Source organism: Hetaerina americana, unplaced genomic scaffold, assembly GCF_022747635.1.
Source record: "Hetaerina americana unplaced genomic scaffold, ioHetAmer1.1.p SCAF_5, whole genome shotgun sequence".
Classification (NCBI taxonomy): Eukaryota; Metazoa; Arthropoda; class Insecta; order Odonata; family Calopterygidae; genus Hetaerina; species Hetaerina americana.
In genome coordinates, this window is record NW_027287095.1 from 65,766,780 (window position 1) to 65,785,689 (window position 18,910).

The 18,910-nt window shown below is 36.7% G+C and overlaps 1 protein-coding gene across 1 annotated transcript in view; it reads right to left on the bottom strand.

The window, feature by feature from the left end:
- Positions 1-1,532: 1,532 nt before the first annotated feature.
- The window catches only part of BNIP3 (BCL2 interacting protein 3), a 72,498-nt gene continuing 55,120 nt past the window's right edge, over positions 1,533-18,910 (bottom strand). Inside the window, exons 3-6 of the mRNA XM_071591602.1 lie at positions 13,097-13,223; positions 11,468-11,535; positions 3,276-3,419; positions 1,533-2,104 (exon numbers count right to left, since the gene is read on the bottom strand). Coding sequence (XP_071447703.1) covers positions 2,050-2,104; positions 3,276-3,419; positions 11,468-11,535; positions 13,097-13,223 — 394 coding nt within the window. The 3' untranslated portion in view covers positions 1,533-2,049. The remainder of the gene's footprint in view (positions 2,105-3,275; positions 3,420-11,467; positions 11,536-13,096; positions 13,224-18,910) is intronic.

Consider the following 18,910-nt stretch of genomic DNA (forward strand, 5'->3'; position numbering starts at 1 on the left):
ATGATTTCTCTCAAAAAATCATCAAATGACTGTCAACTACTACGTTTTCACAACAGAAATAGATATGTCATGATATTTCAAATACTGCATTTTCCTTCTTAAATTGACGATCATTAAAATGCAGAAGCAGAATCTTTTATGGCATAGTCACTGCCTTAATAATATTTGAAACCACTCAATAAACAGACATCATAAAAAGTCACTAATCTAAAATTCAGTATTTAAATATTTTTAGTATCAATAAAAGAGTAAATTAGGTGTAATCCTCAGAAACTTGGTATACCTGTCTCAAATTAGCACAGGAGACTCTAAAAATTTGGAATGATTGGGGATTTTGGAAGTCATATTTCTCAAGATATAATTGTTTACTCAATGCTGTTCTCTCATTCGGCACTCTCGTGAGCTCACTTGACAAGTACAAAAGGGATTCCTACATTAGAGTGGAAAACTTAGAAATTCTGGTAAAAAAATATTCTCCTTCCAAGGTAAGGGAAGTATTAAGACATACCGACGTAATTAAACATTTATTTTAGAAAAAGTTATGTCGTGTAATGCAATATGTTCCAAGGGTAACTATTCTTCTGTATGGAGACCACTTTGGCTTAAAAACTACATGTTAATATTTAATAAAATTAACTAAAAATAGAAAAGCCAGATGTAAATTGGTCATTGAGACAAAAACACCCTAATTATAGATCTTTAGCAAATGAGTGCAAAGCTTATTTCATATTTTCCAATAAGAATCTTAAAATAAATAAAAATATGGAGTGCATTACTCTATTAAACATAAGTATCTACACTCTAAAATTACACAGCCCTGACAGCTCTTCATGAATTTTCAATCTGGGTGAAAAAATAGCAAATTCTTCTTGGTTAAAAACATCGCTAAATCATACGATCATTTTACAAAAAAATCAACTTACATATTCTGCCTGCCACTAAAGTTGAAAGAAATGGTTAACAGAGGAATGCCATTCCCTAATTCCAACACTGGACGCGCAATAAACTTTCCTAAATTTCCAAGATACACAAGAAGTCTTTTCGGAATCCACTAATTTCCAAAACATGGAACGTTTGGCCTTGTGTACGAGAGTTAAACAAATGAAAAGGGAGATGAGGGCATGAAACGAGACATTCTGTATTGCCGAAAGCTTTCTAAGAGTTTTAAGAAACAAATTTGAGCTGCATATCATTCTTTTATTTGGCCAAACCCTGATTTCTTCCAATTGAGTTAATAACTCAACTTATTCTAGATATAAAAGGCTAATGCATGTAGAGATAAAGAGAATTCAATTAAAGCTGTTTCCATTCACATAAAATGGTTTAAAAAACATTGGAAATATATGTAATACATATTTTTGAGCCATTTCTTTTAGAAATGGTCAATTCCAATTTATCCTGTAATGTTGTTACACTTATTGAAAAATAAGTTTTTCAAAATGTGCGTTTTTTTTAAATGACACTTTGTGGAACCTTAAGCTTAAATAAAAAGGAAGATGATATTATAAAACTACATCCCAAAAACTCAAGTGTACATATAATTATCACTTGTATTTTTATCATACTTTTCATATTAAATAAACATCAAATATTTCTATCACATTTGCACAGATGGCGAGGAGTCTTTGATCTACTATACAATATAAAAGGTACATTTTTATGAAGTTATATTGATTGAGAGTTTGATAAAATTGAATACAAGACATATATATTATATATTATATTAAATATTGACATACTGGGACTTAAGCAACATGAAATATGAAAGAGCCCATAATCAAAACCATCTTTGTCACCCAAATACTTTTAGGGCATTGGCATCTACCATATTATAGACTGATTTTTTAAAATCAGATACTGCAACTGCGAATAAGGTGAATACAATAGTCATTATGCAATATGGTAGGCATAAGCAACCAAAGATGGATGACCACATCATCTGAACATGGATTAATAGTTCCATGACAGCTGGACACCTAGGGAGTAGGGGTCCAGGAAAAATCCTCTATGCATGAAAGAGGATATTATCAATTAACATCAGTCACTACATCACTCTAAGCCTGTACGAGGTAGGTAACCACAGCCTCTCCTACTTAACCAAACACTGCAAAAAAAAACAAAAACAATTTTAGAGAATGAAAAGCCTTTTCAGTATATTAGATTTTATAGCTTATCAATTTTATTCCCACTTGATTCCAAGGTCAGTGAAATTGAAAGCTTTGATATTAGTACTTACATTATGACAAAACATTGTTAGCATAATTAAATGTTTTTCATGGGTTATGCATTTAAATTTTTAATTAATTTTTGGTTGTTAATAAATATTGGCTTCAGGGACAGAACTACAGCAGAATGCTAAAACTGGGAAGAATTCAAATTGGTTGTTTACCTGTACAGTGGAATCTCATTATGAGAGGAGAATCCAGAATGAGCATAATTTGATCCAGGATTTTTCACATAAAGTAAAACACTCGTTAAGGGAAACAATTTTTCCCATATAAATTAATGTGATATATGATAATGTTTCCCTTTCACTGATACATAGGCTTGTTTTGGCATCTACTATATTTCCAAAAGAGACCATTTTAGTTGCAATTAAAAACCTGTTGCAGCAGGTGACCCTCAGAATCTATGAGCTTCTTTAAGTTGATGATGAAGTTATTCACTGCCGCGTCTTCTCTATAATTTCTCAAATCACTCATGGCCTTCCTCAAATACTACTTCTTTGGTCGTTGATGTTCCTGTGTCTTTGTAACGATATCGGTGAAAATCATTTTCACATTCCCATAATTGATATTCTCATTTATAGTGTTGAATTGTAATTGCTATTTGTTCATCCATAAGAGAAGCCACCTTTCAACATTGTTGGGAATACGTAACCGTTGCATAGATATTCTCGTCATTTCTTTTGAAACGGCTATCTACTTAATCTGTGTTCTTGAGGATAGTTCAAATTGCTAATGTAGTCCAATTGTGCATTAGATTAGCCATGTTCACATCTCGTTCTCACTTTTCAATGATTTTACTTTTCATTTTATAGTAACTTTCATTCTCTAATGCCAGTCTCCTTGCGGCTTTTTCTTCAGGTAAATTTTTAAAACTATGTACAAAATATTATAAAACTTTGCATAGAAAAACCATATAATATGTCTGAACACAGTTCCCTACTCAAATAACTTTTTGTAAGAGGTGCTCGTTAAGTGAGATTCCACTGTATTCTTTTAATGATAACAGCTTTGAGCAATTTGAGTCTAAATAAGGATTCCGGTACTTACCCAACACCAGTGCCCAATAAAATAGAAATCACATTGCTGATAAAGAGCGTGTAAAGAACCTCTTTAGAGAACAAACTTGTTTTTCCAAACTTGGCATTGCGAATGCTGTAAGTCCTCTTCTTTGGATGTTTAAATTTCCAGTCCCTGTAGGATTAAAAAAAACATCAGTATTTTTATTAAAATGAAATGCATTTATTGTGGTAAGGATGAAGGAACATGGATGATTTCAATGACATCCACACTGAAGTAGTTTCAAAAAAATCCATTATGAAATAGCATCATCCCTGAATTTTTTTTAAATGGGCTTATACAAATTCATATGTGCGGCAAGCTTCACTTTATAAGAACTTAATACTTTCAGACTTTGCCACAGCGCAATGAAAAATATACTAAAAATAAGACTAAATAATTCACCTTGACATGCTATTATAGAAGTGTTACCTTTAGTACTACTATATGTCTCACTTGGAAAGCATTTAGCTTAAAAATTTTCAGCCTCATAGGCAGGGTAACCATAAACAAACACAGTAATGAACCCGAAGGTCGGTTTCTTGGTAGAGTTCACCCAGTAATAAGCCTGCCAGCATGTAAAATTCACACATCAGGGTAGGAGGGCCAGTTCCTTTTCCTGTGCTGGTTATGGTTTCCCAGGAATATCTGGTGCCCAAAAAATCACATAGCTTGGGTGGAGCTGCAGGTGCCCAGAGAGGCTTGCCCGGGAATTGAACCCGGGCCCTCCGGTCAGCAGTGCAACAATCTACCCCTGGACTACCACAACCCCATAGGCAAGGTATACATGGTAAAAATATTTTATTATTTTTGTATGACAGAGGAGTTAAATGGACAACCCCGGTACTTACTTGGATTCAAAATGAAGTTAAGCACTGAAAGAAGTGCAGGCACACTATTAGAAAATAGTAACTTATGTTTTCCTTTCATGCACGCCAAGCTACATAGTCACACATTATATTACACAGCGTATCCAATTTACACAATTGCTTCGGCTAGCATCAAATAGTTAGTAGCACACATGAAACCAAGTAAAATACTAGAACATTCATATTTATCCATAAAGTTTTCATAACCAGCAATGATGAGAGGCAAAAATTCAAATCAGGAATGGATGCAGGGGATTGGAATGGGATTGCTACTACTTTGTTCCCACATCCTGCAGCATGGGTATACATACATAAGGTATATCATGCGAAGAAATCTCCCCCTTTTGGACCAACTGAGTGGTGGAGACCGCAGCTAATTGCTTTGAGGCTACCTATTTTTCTTAGGAATGAAACTCATTGGTTCCACAGATAAGACCAATTGAACCACTTAAAAACCAAAAATATTTGTGGCTGTCACAATTTTTTCAGGCTGAACTGGCTACATACATAATCATGAAATTAGATTAGCAAAAAACACAAGTGTTACTGTAGTAGCCACCTATAGAGAGGTGGTATGTATAATGTACCAACTAAGTGCAAAGAATGACATGGATCTTTGATACAACAGGGTAACAATTTATTGACCTTGTAGGTCTGGATACAGAAATTAAGTATGTCAGAAAGAAATTAACTAAATATGTAGGCATACAATTTAACTCAGTATGGCGTGAAAAAGCATGATTTACAATACATTCAATTAATATAATGTTTACAAAATTATATTGCAATATATTACAATCAGCTTGGGCATTCGTAAATCAAATAATAATGATTTTTTGTTGGTGCATTTTAAATGCTTCCTTTTTTATTAATTTGAAGTGATTACTTAGTATGTGAAATACTGCCTTGATCAAAAAGTTCCCGGAATAACCACCGTGTGGCGCTCCCATCGTTCCGATTTGAGTTCTGTTTTTTTTTGTTAAATTGGTACATCTGTTGTTGATATTCCCTTTAAATCTTAGTGTCATAACTTGACATTTGCAAAAGTTACGTAGCCAAGAGTACATCTATCTCTGTGTGTGTTGGCGATTTTTTACAATTGCAGAAATGAATTTAAATTTGCAAGAACGAACTTGTATTAAATTTTGCGTAAAAAACGGATTTAGTGGCGCACGGACGTTGGAAATGTTGGAAAAGTGTTTCGGCAACGATTCTCTAAAAAAACGGTCGTTTACCAGTGGCACGAGCGGTTCAGAAGTGGTCGTGAGTCAATCAAAGATGATGAACGCAGTGGCAGACCATCGACATCGAAAGTCGGTGAAAAAATTGATAAAGTAAAAGAAATGTTGGTCAATAACCGCAAATTAACCATCAGAGAAATAGCGGAGGACTTGAACATTGCCTATGGATCCGCCCAAGACATTGTGGTTAATGATTTGGGTTTCCGTCGTGTAGCAGCAAAGTTGGTGCCAAAAGACCTCAATTTCATGCAAAAAAGAGACCGTGTTGACGTCGCAAAAGACATGATTTGCGAGGCTGAATCCTATCCCACATTCATCAAAAGGATCATTACTGGAGACGAGACGTGGGTTTATGAGTACGACACGCAATCCAGACATCAGGCAAGTGAATGGCGTTCACCAAATGAGCCGAGACCAAAAAAACCAGTCAAAAAAGAAGGCAATGCTGACGGTTTTCATGGATTACAACGGTGTAGTGCATCATGAATTTTTGCCAGATGGCCAGACAGTAAACAAAGAGTATTATTTGGGCGTTATGAGACGTTTGCGTGAAGCAATTCGCCGAAAGAGACCAGAAATGTGGGCAGAAAACTCGTGGATTTTGCACCATGATAACGCACCGTCGCACAGTGCTATCATTATTCATAATTTTTTGACGAAAAATGCAACAAATACCATCCAACAGCCACCGAATTCACCTGATTTGGCTCCCTGTGACTTCTTTCTGTTCAATCGAGTTAAAAAACCATTACGGGGAACGCGTTTTAGCAGCCGAGAGGAAGTAATGGAAAAATCGCAGGAAGCACTGATGGACATACCGAAAACCGAATATAAAAAATGTTTCGAGGATTGGATCAAGCGCTGGCATAAGTGTGTTGCAGTCGATGGGGATTACTTTGAAGGGGACAATATAGATTTAGATGAATAAACTTGTATTTTTAATTTTCTGAATAAATTCCGGGAAATTTTTGATCAAGGTAGTATGTGTTATCATTTGGGGCACTTTTTCCACTGAGAGATAAAGCTATTCTTCTACAGTAGATATTTTTATTTTGATGGGTACTGCACAGGTATTTACAGTAAATAAAAAGTACCTGCTGTATTTGATTTTTCTTTAGGAAAGCCACCCTGGCATTGGAAAAGATCTTGTACTTCATAAGACAATAAATTATAGATCTTAGAAAAAGAAGATGTTATAGTAACAGATCTATAGTTTTCCTGGGTCTTTGGTTGAATTTATCTCAAGAGCTGGCATTATTGTGGTTTTATTTCATTCAGAGAGCATTATGTCTAGTGACGATGATGAGTAAATCAAGTAAGTAATTGAGAAACTGATATATTATAAGTCATCACTTAATTAGAAAATGTCCTGGTATTTATCAAGATCTGAAGACTTCGATTGATCAAGTTGTCCAATGCAGCACCACCTTTTTGTCAGTGGGAGATACAGAGATTTAATTATTTTTGGGATCAGTGGATTTTTGTTGGTTTTGGACAGCTCTATTATTTTGATGAAGAATAAGTATTGATAATATTGATTTAGTTCGTCACAAAAAAATTTATTGAGGCCATTTCCAACTACAATGGGGTCAGATATTTCTCAGTTATTCATCTGTATTTTGATATTTTTGATTGGGCTTGAGGATGGTGCTGGCATTTTTAAAACTTCCCATAATGCTTTGGTGATATTGCTTCAAATAAAATGTATTTGTTATTATACTTTGTTTTTGCTGCATTTATTTTGTTTTTATTAATCTCTCATTAGCCATATGTATTTAGTTTTCAACAACTGGTTGTCTATCTTATTTCTGAATTTATTCAGGCTTTCTGAGTTCAGGAGTCATCCATTGTGTATTAAAGGTGTGGAATTAAAAGTGTTCCATTGGTATTTCCTTTCATACAAAATAACCCAATTGGGAGCCTCTATGAATATTCGGTATGCCAAGAGAGTCATGAATAGAATAAGTTTAGGAACATCTGTCTTAAAGAATACGTTTACATCACCCCCATTTCCATGGCACCTGGATAATAGCCATTGCTACCCCTCTGAACTTCAAATTTTAACTGCTGACCATTTGTATCCAATCCTACAACTGAAATTATTTTCAATTTTGTTAGTCTTTCAAATAAGCCTTGGGTAGAATATCCTGCACTGTTACAGCAAAAGTGCAGTCGTTTAATGAAAAATGGACTGTAATGCTTGATACTTTAATATGGGTTTTTAGAAAAACCTAAGAATAAATCCAATAATTTTTGCTCCTCTATATTCCCTGATGATGGAGATTCTTCAAAGAGAACTTATCCACTGCCAGTTATAGGTGGTACATAATTGCTAATATTTACTCTAAAAGCTCTATAACCTGCTTCTGGGGTTTGGGAGGTATTTTACATTCATGCTAGTGTAGATAATGGTTTTACTTCATGCATCAGGATAATGACAGAGATTCAAATTTCTCAGTTCTTAAAGAATAAATACAAGAATATTCCAAACGCCACTAATAAAAATGACAATTATGAAATAATGATTGAAATTGTGATGAAGTTGCCAACCAATAATGGCACCACTCTGTTCTTTGTCATGGTCCATTTCCATGATATTACTTTGCAAGTGAATTTTGTAAAGCTGTTAATGGAAAAAGAAAAAATAACTATATTTTTTAAATATTGACAACTAGAAGATTACTAGAAAGTATAACTGTTTTGTAATTCCTTTTTCTCTTCACATTTTCCTACAATGGATCCTTTTTTGAATGGTGTGACTCGATACATGAAAAAATGTAGCAATCATGATGGACAGGGTCAGAGGTGAAATACATATGGGTTCTGGGCAGGTTTAAGAATAAAATTACGTACATTTAAACCAAATACGTTGCAGAGCTATCATATTTTATTTTGTAGTTATTTTATTTGTAGGTGGAAGTGGGTTTGAGAATAACTTTTAGAATTTGAGGTATTTCAGTATTCTTCAAATGATTTTCCTGAGATACCACTTGACTCTGCTTATGTCTTTCAGTTACTATATCACAGTTGCTGGCAAATAATTACTATCCTGAATGGTTTGGATATTTCTGAAGAATCGTACATCCAAAGGTGGTCCATCCTGCATCAATTTGAAAACCACTTGGAAGGAAACCACTATTTTGATTTAAGAATAATGTAAAAAAATAATCCCAGCAGAAGTGACCTTTGTAGTAGGAATGAAGGGCATTGGTCCTTTGCCTATGGCAAGGCTGTACACTTCTATCTACCTATAATTAAATACACTGCCCCTTTGTCTTTCAAATTCTTTTGTATACCTCTGTTTTAGTTCATTTGAGTAACATGTGTAAATACATTATAACTTAAAATTGGACTAATTGTAAGTAAACTTGAGAGAGTTTTTCATTGGACATTTAATAAAGCTTCAACCTATGCAGGCGCCCATACACATAATGGCGCCAACCACATGATTTAGTATTTATATTTGAACTGGTTGAATTACTCATTTGTTTAACTATCAGTTGATATTCCATTGTGACAAATTTCAAAGGATATCAATTGAAATATGTCATTATGCATGGTTAGCTTCTTTTATCACAGTTTTAAGATTTACGAACCATTTTAAAACTATGCTCATAAAGTTATCCATAGCATGATTATTGCCACAATACCACTGAACCAAATTACTTTTTCTTCAATTTGAGAGAAAGTACAAATAGAAGGAATTCCATTGTTATATAGAATAACAGTGCTGCCAACAGTATCCATGAGCAACTACAACAAGAAAAACAATACTGAGAACTAATAGGTAATTGTCTTCTCATGAATAGCACAGAGAGAAAACAAGGCACATTTTATGCAGGGTTCCCATTTCAAAGTTGCTTGTCAAAGACCAGGTGGGACCATTTGACTCTGAATTGCACAAGAGTTGGCTGCTAGAAAGCATACCAGGGCAACAATCTGGTTTTACTACACACCTGCCTCTCACCCTCCATTGATGATGAGAGAGACGTTAGATGAAGGGGCACTACTAGGAAAACCACCTCCTGATGGTTACCTACTGGCATAACATAACAAACTGAAGTTTGCAGCTCAAAGTTTTCAGTGCTTGGGTCATTAATCCATGAATTATTGGAAAGATTATTTCTACCACAGGAAAAATTCAATACATTTTACATTGTAAATAACTAATTTAAGATGGCACCCTTAGAAAATGAAGTAGTTTGCTGTAGAAAATCTCACCCTGAATGGCTTGTTAGATGGGTATGGGTCTTGTGGAACTTAAAAAAAAAATCCTGATGGCTAAATTACTTTCTTAGATATGCAAAATTCTTTGCAATTCACTTTGTTCCTTTACTATTTAAATTACCCAATATTATTTTTATGCATTTTACAAGTTCTTTCAAACCACGTTAACTTAAATAAAATACAATAGATTAGGAGAGTGTTATTTGACTTATGAAAAAAAATGAACTTGGTAAAACATTCCGTCTATTTCACCAGAAATGATATTTCATTGGTTTTTGACTTTTAAAAAAGCTCATATAAAACTATTAGAACATAATGAGATATAGCGACAACGAGAAAAATAAGGTAATTTAAAACAAGAAGTCATCAAAATATAATCATGAATTAAATATTTAAAGAAATTTCACAACTACAAATGATAATGGCCGATTGAAACCGACTGGGATCTTACGATTAAGTCCAAACTTAAGAAGCATCACATTTTCATAAAAAACTTAACTACAACGCCATTGAAATTTGGGAAAAAAACTTGACGTTTTTAACTGTTGGCCTTTCTATACTTACGAGGGGTGGTCCCAGAAGTACCTGGTCTGACCTAGAGATGGCAGTAGTAGTTTGAAAAATATCACTGTATTAGAAAGTACACAATCTCTAAAGCATATGTTTCAAGTTTAAAGATGCCACGTCGTTTAGTATTTGTTTGGCTGCCATCAATAGTGAACGTTTTCAATGAATGTGAAAATAGAGAAAGTTGATCATCATTATGTGGTACAATACTTTAATTTTAAAGTCCTCCGCCCAACTAATATAAAAGCTGAAATGAATTCTATTCTGGGTGAGTCTGCTCCTTTATTTACAACAGTAAAATATTGGGTTGTAGAGTTTAAACGAGGCTGTATGAGCTGTCAATACGAGCATCGCATTGGTCGACTAAATGAGGTGACAACTCCAGATACAGTGAAGAAAATCCAAAAAGTGATAATGGATGATCATCAACTCAAAGCAAGCGTTGGTTTTTTGGGATCCGCGTGGTATAATTTCCATTTACTATCTTAAAAAGGAAAAACTAGCAACAGCGAGTATTATGCAAACTTATTGCAACGTTTGAATTGCAAAGAAATCAAGCAAAAGCGACTGTATTTGGCTAAGAAGAAAGGGTTGTTTCATCAAGACAATGCACCAGCTCACAAATCCGTTATTGGAATGGCCAAAATTCATGAATTAAAGTTTGAATTGCTACCTCATGTGCCCTATTTGTCAGATTTAGCCCCCTCCGATTATTTTCTGTTGGCAAACTTGAAAAAATGGCTCAGTGGTCAAAGATTTTCCAACCGTGAAGAAGTGATGTCAGCAGTTAATGGCCATTTTGAGGAGCAAGACAGTTCCTATTATAAAAAGGGTATCAAACTTATTGAGCATTGCTGGGAAAGGTGCATAGAGCTGTAAGGAGATTATGTTGAAATATAAATAAATTTTTTTCCAAAATATTTGTGTTTTCATTGTTGGGTCGGATACTTCTGGGATTACCCTCATAATTTATAAGGACTTAACTTGAGCAGTACTTCAATACAGTAAGAAATTATTGTAAATGTAAATTGATGTCATTCATATCCTCATTTACAGAGCTACATCACTTTTTAAAACACATTGTTACATGGGTTCATGGAAGTAAAACCTAAGTTTCAATCACAACAGCATAGTTGAATACACAATATTTATGTCAATATTACTCACACTTAACATATGATTTCCCATTATAGGTGCATAATTGCCCCACCTTGTTGTAAATTGTGAGCATCTGTGTATTTTCTATGGAATTAAATTGTATTAAAAAATACACACTAACCTAGGGGGAATCAATTCAGGCCGACTACTCCATTCCCAGATCCAGTCTGTACCAATAAATTCACTATCCTGCAATATGAAAAACAGTTATAATGAGCTTATATTTAAAAAAAACAACATGAGAGCAAAATTAAAATTGAAAAGTATTTACAATCAACATTTGAAACTGAAGAATAGAGAATATGTGATTGAAGAGATAATTTCCCCAAACTGTGCTGAAGACATTTGGAACAGAGTGACTCCTATGCAACGGGACTTTAATAAATAAAATATTTATGATGGCAAATAATTATGGACTACACACCTATGAATATTTATTGATATACAGGGATCATTCCAGGGATAAAAAATGTATAAGGAAAATGGAGACATGGCAAAAGAACATATTATGCAATGCAAACTAGCTGGAACTGGGACTTAATCCTGTTAATTAGTTCCCATGCTCTACTTAATGGTTTTTGTATTAGAATATTCTTTCAGGATTATTATAAAAAAGACTTCTGGCTCAAAATATTTCAAAGCATTTTGTGAGACAAAATAATCTGCATTCATTGCTTTAAATATGTATACGATCATGATCTATTATTATTATAAGGTCATCTACCAGTTTAGATAGGTTTTTTGATAGACACAGCTACAAAATAAATATTTTGTAATTTTTAACAAAACACAAAATCCAGCATCCTACTTTACATCAGACCCCTCTTCATCTCCGAGTACTTCCTTCCTCCCTTCATTCCGTCCAACATCCCTATCCTGTTCCTGCCATTTCCCCGCTTGCCTAACATTCTCCCCTCTATTACAGTCTTCAACATCTCGCGGCCGATCAATCCGCCCTTCATCCATTTTTCCTGCCTCCATTGGATTTCACCCAACAAACCCCTCTCTTCGCCCACCATACCAAGTACTTCCTCATGATATATTATGTGATATAAACTTGTCTGTTCAGTACAACAATGAGTACTGTTTCAGAAATGTATTACTTCTTTGCTAAAAATTTGTGCACACATTCGATATGACAGGTCTGATAAATTTGGCAAATTTTGAAAATAACAATAAAGTAAGATTGGTTAACAGCTTGGGGGCAAGAGCAGGCTGTTCTAAACTTAAATATATCAGTGGTTTTGAACAAATTATTTTAAATTTCAAAGAATGCCTATGCTGCCAAAATATATGCAAGTTTGGGCTTCATTGCAAATTATTTTCATCTGAGGTAATACTCCGCTACACATTTTTCGGCAGTAACTATAGATACGATGAAAATACTAAACAACTCGATATTTCTTGCACAACTTTCTTGAACAAGCACACTTATAAATGTATCACTGCATAACTGCCGTCCTCAGTGAGGTCCAAGGGATTATTTTCCCAAGACCTCCTTCCCTCCCTCTCGTCCCTTTTTCCATCCCCAGTCACGCTGGTATACTCGTCTCGTCACGCGAAAAACCAGGACGAGTTCCTTGGGAGCAAACGGAGAGTCCCTTTGCCGTTCACCCCTCTAGGAAGTCGAGATCGGGTTTATCAGAGCCCCCGAGGGAGTGACAGTGCACGGGAGAGGGGGGGGGGATAGGAAGAAGGATGAATCCGGCGGTGGGTTGGTGGAAGCGTAGGCTGGGAGGTGCCCACTCACCTTGGCTCCCGCCGACCCCCTCTCCGCCAGTCGCTCCACTCCTCCCCCGCAGTAGTTGACGTACACTCCGCCGAGGTCGTCCTCGGATGCGGCCTCCGTGTCCGGGCTGTTGGGTGGAGACTTGGGGCTGCGGAAGGAAAGCCTCGGATTTAGCAACCACGCACGAACATGCACCACTTACTCTTCTTACCATGGGGGGATAAATGAACGAAAGGAGGAGGGGGGTAAGGGAGTAGGCGTAGCTCAAAGGGGGAAGGGGGGAATGAGATACGGAGAGAAGTTTCCGTTCTGGTCCAGCTTCCAAGGACGCAGCCGGTCATGAGAGAGCATCATGGGTGCTGGGGATTGAGGAGGTTTCTGGGAGCGATGCATGCAAGATTGAAGCTTGAACATGTGGGTACGACGGGAAGTAGGAAATCCCGCGATAAGAAGATCCGGGGTCCAAAATACGAGTGCCTCATCGCGTAATGGAAATGATTTAATATGCGAATACATGGAAATTACCGCGCATGAAGCCTGACGACAACTCGTCGTGCGCGTTAGACCCGTAAGAATTTAAATACGCTGATTAGAGTGCCTATTCTATACATTATAAAAAAGTATTAGAACCATATAATTGGCATTTATGGGTGAGAATTGCTTCCGTGCGTCCAGTACTAAAATGGCGAAGGAAAACGACAATAAAAGGGTGAAGACATGAGAACAATTGAACATGCAGTCATCATCCACGTAAACGTATCGTAAAATGTTTTTAAAAAATTATAAGATTATGTTGACATCAGATCATAATTCTTTATATAATTATGAGTTTCATTAATCTTTAAATCGGACAATTGATTTTTATTGAGTGATATCCCCTAAACCTTTAGGGTAGTTTTTCTTTTTAAGATATGTCAACAACACCATTATTCCTGGGGTCATTGTCAAACCTATTGCGTATTCGTGGCTACTGATAATGCCACTTTCCTTCTGCGGTTGCTCTGAACCGAGAGAAGAGAATCGCTCACTGTAGCCATTTGTGGGGCTCTGGTACAGCCTTCCCTGTACAGATTTCAAATTGTCGAATATTGTTTGACAAAAAATATTGTCACTCAATTCTCGGCCAACAATTAACCATCAATACTTGCAGTATTCTTTTCAGCATTTCATCAATGATTTTTAGTGGCATTAAAATCAGGCCCTTTAGTATTACAATTTAACGATGTTTAATCAGGAAACCCGCCCACTAACGCCACTGCCCACCTGACATTTCTTCGTCGATGGTAATTCCTCCCTGGGAAACCAAACTACGAAATAGAGATAAAAATAAAATGCGCCCAAAATGGAGGATTGAGAAATAAAACACGGGATCAATTACACATAATACAAATAAAAATAATGTACCCTGCCATTTCGAGCGCTTGAAACCGTTTATGCGGCTGTACTCTTCAATGCCCAAAAGTATCTTTTTTTAATAAAACAATTAAGATGTTATATTTAATGCACAACACTAATTTTTCTAATGCATTGAAAAAATTTAAGGAATTATTTACCGGCATGAATGAGCCAACAGTTACAGGAAAGTAGTGTCCCGATAAAAGTACTGGACATTCTCAAACTAATTATGTATTAAATGTACAAAGCTGCATTTGAAAGAGTCTTCCTCTACGTCAAATGGAAAGTATAACAGCGCAAGTTTTTACATTAGATGTGTACGTAATAACTAATTAAAAATAAACGACCAAGTCAAGGGGTTAACGCGAGAAAGAGGCCAGCAGAGGATCACATGAGTTTTCTATTGTCCATTGCCATTCATTTCAGTTCGTGCACAGAAAGGCAAACTTTTCAAATCACTACTGCCCGTAGGAGGCTAAAGGGAGACGATAAGGTAACCCGGTTGCATAATCGACCGGCCTGGGCGATGATCCATAACGTCGCGAAAACAGACGGCCGAACCTTCGTAAACACGACCGTGCGCGGAGGTCCGAATATCCCTGTTCCTCGGGAAAAGATGGCCAGCATCGAAAAAAATAATCCCCAAATTTTGCGCAATTAGAGAATGAGCCACCTGGATTTGAATATCAAGTCAGGGCGGAGGGTGCGTAATATATATCATGTCTGCCACCCTGAGAAAAACGCGGCATAATTTTATGACAAAGTTTTCTACCAATGGGTGAAATTAAGAATTCTTACCACATGCACTCATTTAGTACTACGCAAATGCAAATACAATCGAATGTAAGAACTGAATAACTAAATTTTCTTACGTATCTCCTCAGTGCATGATCAACTCGTGTAATTAATTTTCTTCAAACTCAAGTCGTAAAACACTATTGCACCAATGCCACGACAGGATTAAGTCACACAAACAATCGACCGTCACTTAAAGCTACCGGGAATATTTCAGCGCCTTATCTCCAAGGTCAATCATGCTCGAGATTCCTTCTCATCTAAACTTAGCACGCAGGAGAACGACGACAAATTTTGGGGCAAAGGAACGGTCGGATTGACCCCAGGAGAGGGTAAGAAAGAGGATAATATTACAATACAAACACACACAGGATGATAACATCAACAGGACCTTCCATTTGATAATAATTTCTCATAAATATAGCAACGGGTTTTTTCCCTGGGTGCGAACGAAATATTTATTTAATTTATATCCACGGAGTGATGACTTCTCGAGTTATACGCATCGGAGAAATGAGATGGAGAACAATATCTTAAGTTTGTTCCACGTGGGAAATAAATATATTTCACCTATTGCGATAATTCTACTTATAAAGGTAAATTCAATTTCTTATCTTCATGCAACTCGTTTACTGCAACTACAAAACGAATTCCTAACATCACAAATATTAATCATATAGATAATTGAGTGAAATTTTAGATTAAAACCTTGATTATTTGCTTTGTTTCTTAACAACTAAAAATAAATGCTTGTTTTAAAAGTATCCGTGGGATAGAAGTCTTTGACTCCTACAATAAACATGTTGTGTAGATTCAATTGAGAGTATTGGAGATTATAGAATTTTGCGGAGATGTTCAGTCCCGCTGAAAAAAATATTCACAACTTTTTATTACGATTTTATTACACATTTTGAATATTACGTCTTCTGTCAGTTGGAGTGACAGATGTACAACTCATCCAATTTTTTCATTCCCCGATCAAAAGTTCTCCACTGGCGGAAAATTTTTACAAGTTTGTAAACAGGATATATTCTAGAAAATATTCTTCGAACCCAGGACTCTAACGTCGACAGCCCATATTTCTAGAAACACCTTGAATGTTCATAAAACATCTCGTGCCGTCCAAATATCGCTCACGTGGGTGTAGAGGCTTGCTTGGGAATCGAACCCGGGCCCTCCGGTCAGTAGTCCAACGCTCTACCCCTGGACTACCGCTCTTAAACACACACATTTATGTATATATACGTGTGTTTGCATATACATATATATATATATATATATAATTAATTATACATACATATTCACACACACACTCCTATATCGTATATCCCATCATCCCAATCGGATTGCCACCAGAGCGTGCGAATGAGCCTGCCTGAGCCTTCCCTGGACCAAAGCCCTCACGAGTACTTAAACGTTATTTAGAATCAAATTTAGTATCGATTTGCAAACGAAACGAATTCGCAAGCACGGTACGGATGCGAGTGCAGTATCCTCGGCCGTCGCGAGCGCGGAAACTCCGCAAGCCGCAATGACGCAACAAAGTACGCGACTTCAGGGATTATACTGAGGATCCACCAGTAAAACCACAGCGCTTGGATATTTTTCCATGTTTATTCTCTTCGTATCCTTTGGTCGCCTGGTTAAGATCACGTAATCGCCATAATTCCTGTCGTCCAAACACAACTTTCCCTCCCATCCGGTTCGGCATCTCCAAAACTCTTATACAAATCTTGAATGTGTTTACACCGACAGGTTGCGACATGTTTCGTACAACATCGTTAAAAAGCATTTTAGAGAACTGAGGAGTAACCATAATAACATTTCATGTGCAAAACAGTCATGCCAAACGATATGAGGAATATTTACACGCGACAATATTCATGTGTCCAATTCCACAATATAGATTATGGATTTCCTTGACGAAATACTTAAATGGAGAAGATTATTTGCCCACCACCTGCACAAGAAAAACGCCAGTAGTGTAAGATCATCTTCGGCTTCGACAAAATGGAACGCACGGATTTAATTAAATAAGCATTTGATATGAAATGCCTACTTCGTATTATATTTATCGAAACGCCAAGAGGCATTATGAAAAGTGAAAACTTTGTCCAAAGAGTGCCCGGTGGACAAGGAAAGATACATCTTAAATTTTACATTTTTGAGCGCTATCGACGTTTTTAATAGTCAAACAATTTTCGAATTGATGTGATAAATAGTCGGATTGGTTTCGCGGCAAATGTGCGAGGTGGTATGGGAGAATTTAGAGTCGCAAAAATGTAACAATCAGTGGAGTGCACACCAAGCGAATGTGTCGGCAGTGGACCGATATGTAGGGAACTAGAATGATAGTCGAAATGGCCGGAAAATTGAAGCGATAACGTAGGCTTTGCAATGCCCCTAAGAACGTAGGCTCGATGCGGCTTGGGAATAATAGTCGTGATTACACACCTCATTGTACGTCAAGATAGTTCTTATCCAGGCACGTCTTAAGGTAAGCGAGGATTTTTGGAGCAGAGGTTGTGCTTGACGTATACCTAATGAAAGGACACACAGAAATAATGATTTTTTTAAGGATATATAATTGTAACCTTTAAACGTATATTTCTATAATACTTGCGTTTATAGGGAAATATAATTTTCACAGGGAACAATACTTTTTACAAGGAGGCAATTACCATGATTGTATATTTAATACAATATTTAATTTTTTTTAAATCTGTTCACATAAAACATTATTTAGACTTAAATTAAACCTTAAATATAGCCTCTTGTTATTATCACCTGATTGGAGCGACCAAAGATAAAATATATTAAATAATTCTTCCAGAGCAAATGAACCCGGTCCCCATGAGGTGGGGTGGCATTTAGGGTTGGTTGAGAAAGGCGTGAGTCATGGCTGTGGGGGGAAAAGCATCGACCCCGGAGGAACGGGGAGGGTTGGGAGATGAAAGGGTTGGGGGTCAGGAAGGACGACAAGAGACTCGGGAGGAGGAGAGCCGCGACAACAAGGGTGGGAGGGAGGGGTAGAGGGGGAAAAGGATCCAGAGTGAATGACCCGAGGATAGGAGAAATCGGGCGGAGAGAGCGAACGAGACGAGAGAGACGGCTTGGGTGGGTGGGGGAGGCGAGAGGAGAGTGAGTGAAGAGAAGGGGGGACTCCTCGTCGTCTGAACCATTACACCCTCTCTCTGTCTCCCCTACCTTACGAACAAGCGCGCCACCTACCGTGCAGTTCGGTGCACCAAACCAAAAACCATCTCGCTCTCCGCCCTTTCAATTTGAAACTGACTCCTACGTGAAGCGGCACGTACGCTGTAGGGCACAAGGAATAACTGCACTACATACAATGATCATACGTCCCGAAATCATAAACATTAGCGGTCACATTCTACATACCTAACGACTACAGCGCAAGTAGATTTTTATATCAAAATGTGCAAAAAACTCTTAAACTGCCGTCAGTAGAGAAATATCATGAGTCCAGGTTGATTTTAGCTACAGGATTACTGAGGAGTGATTAAGGCACAAGCAATTCTTTCCTGCCCCTGTTCAATCACGGAAAATAGTCACTTACCTGTAAGTGACAATTTTCCGTTAAGGAACAGCGGCAAGAAATAATTTCTTGTACCTCAATCACTC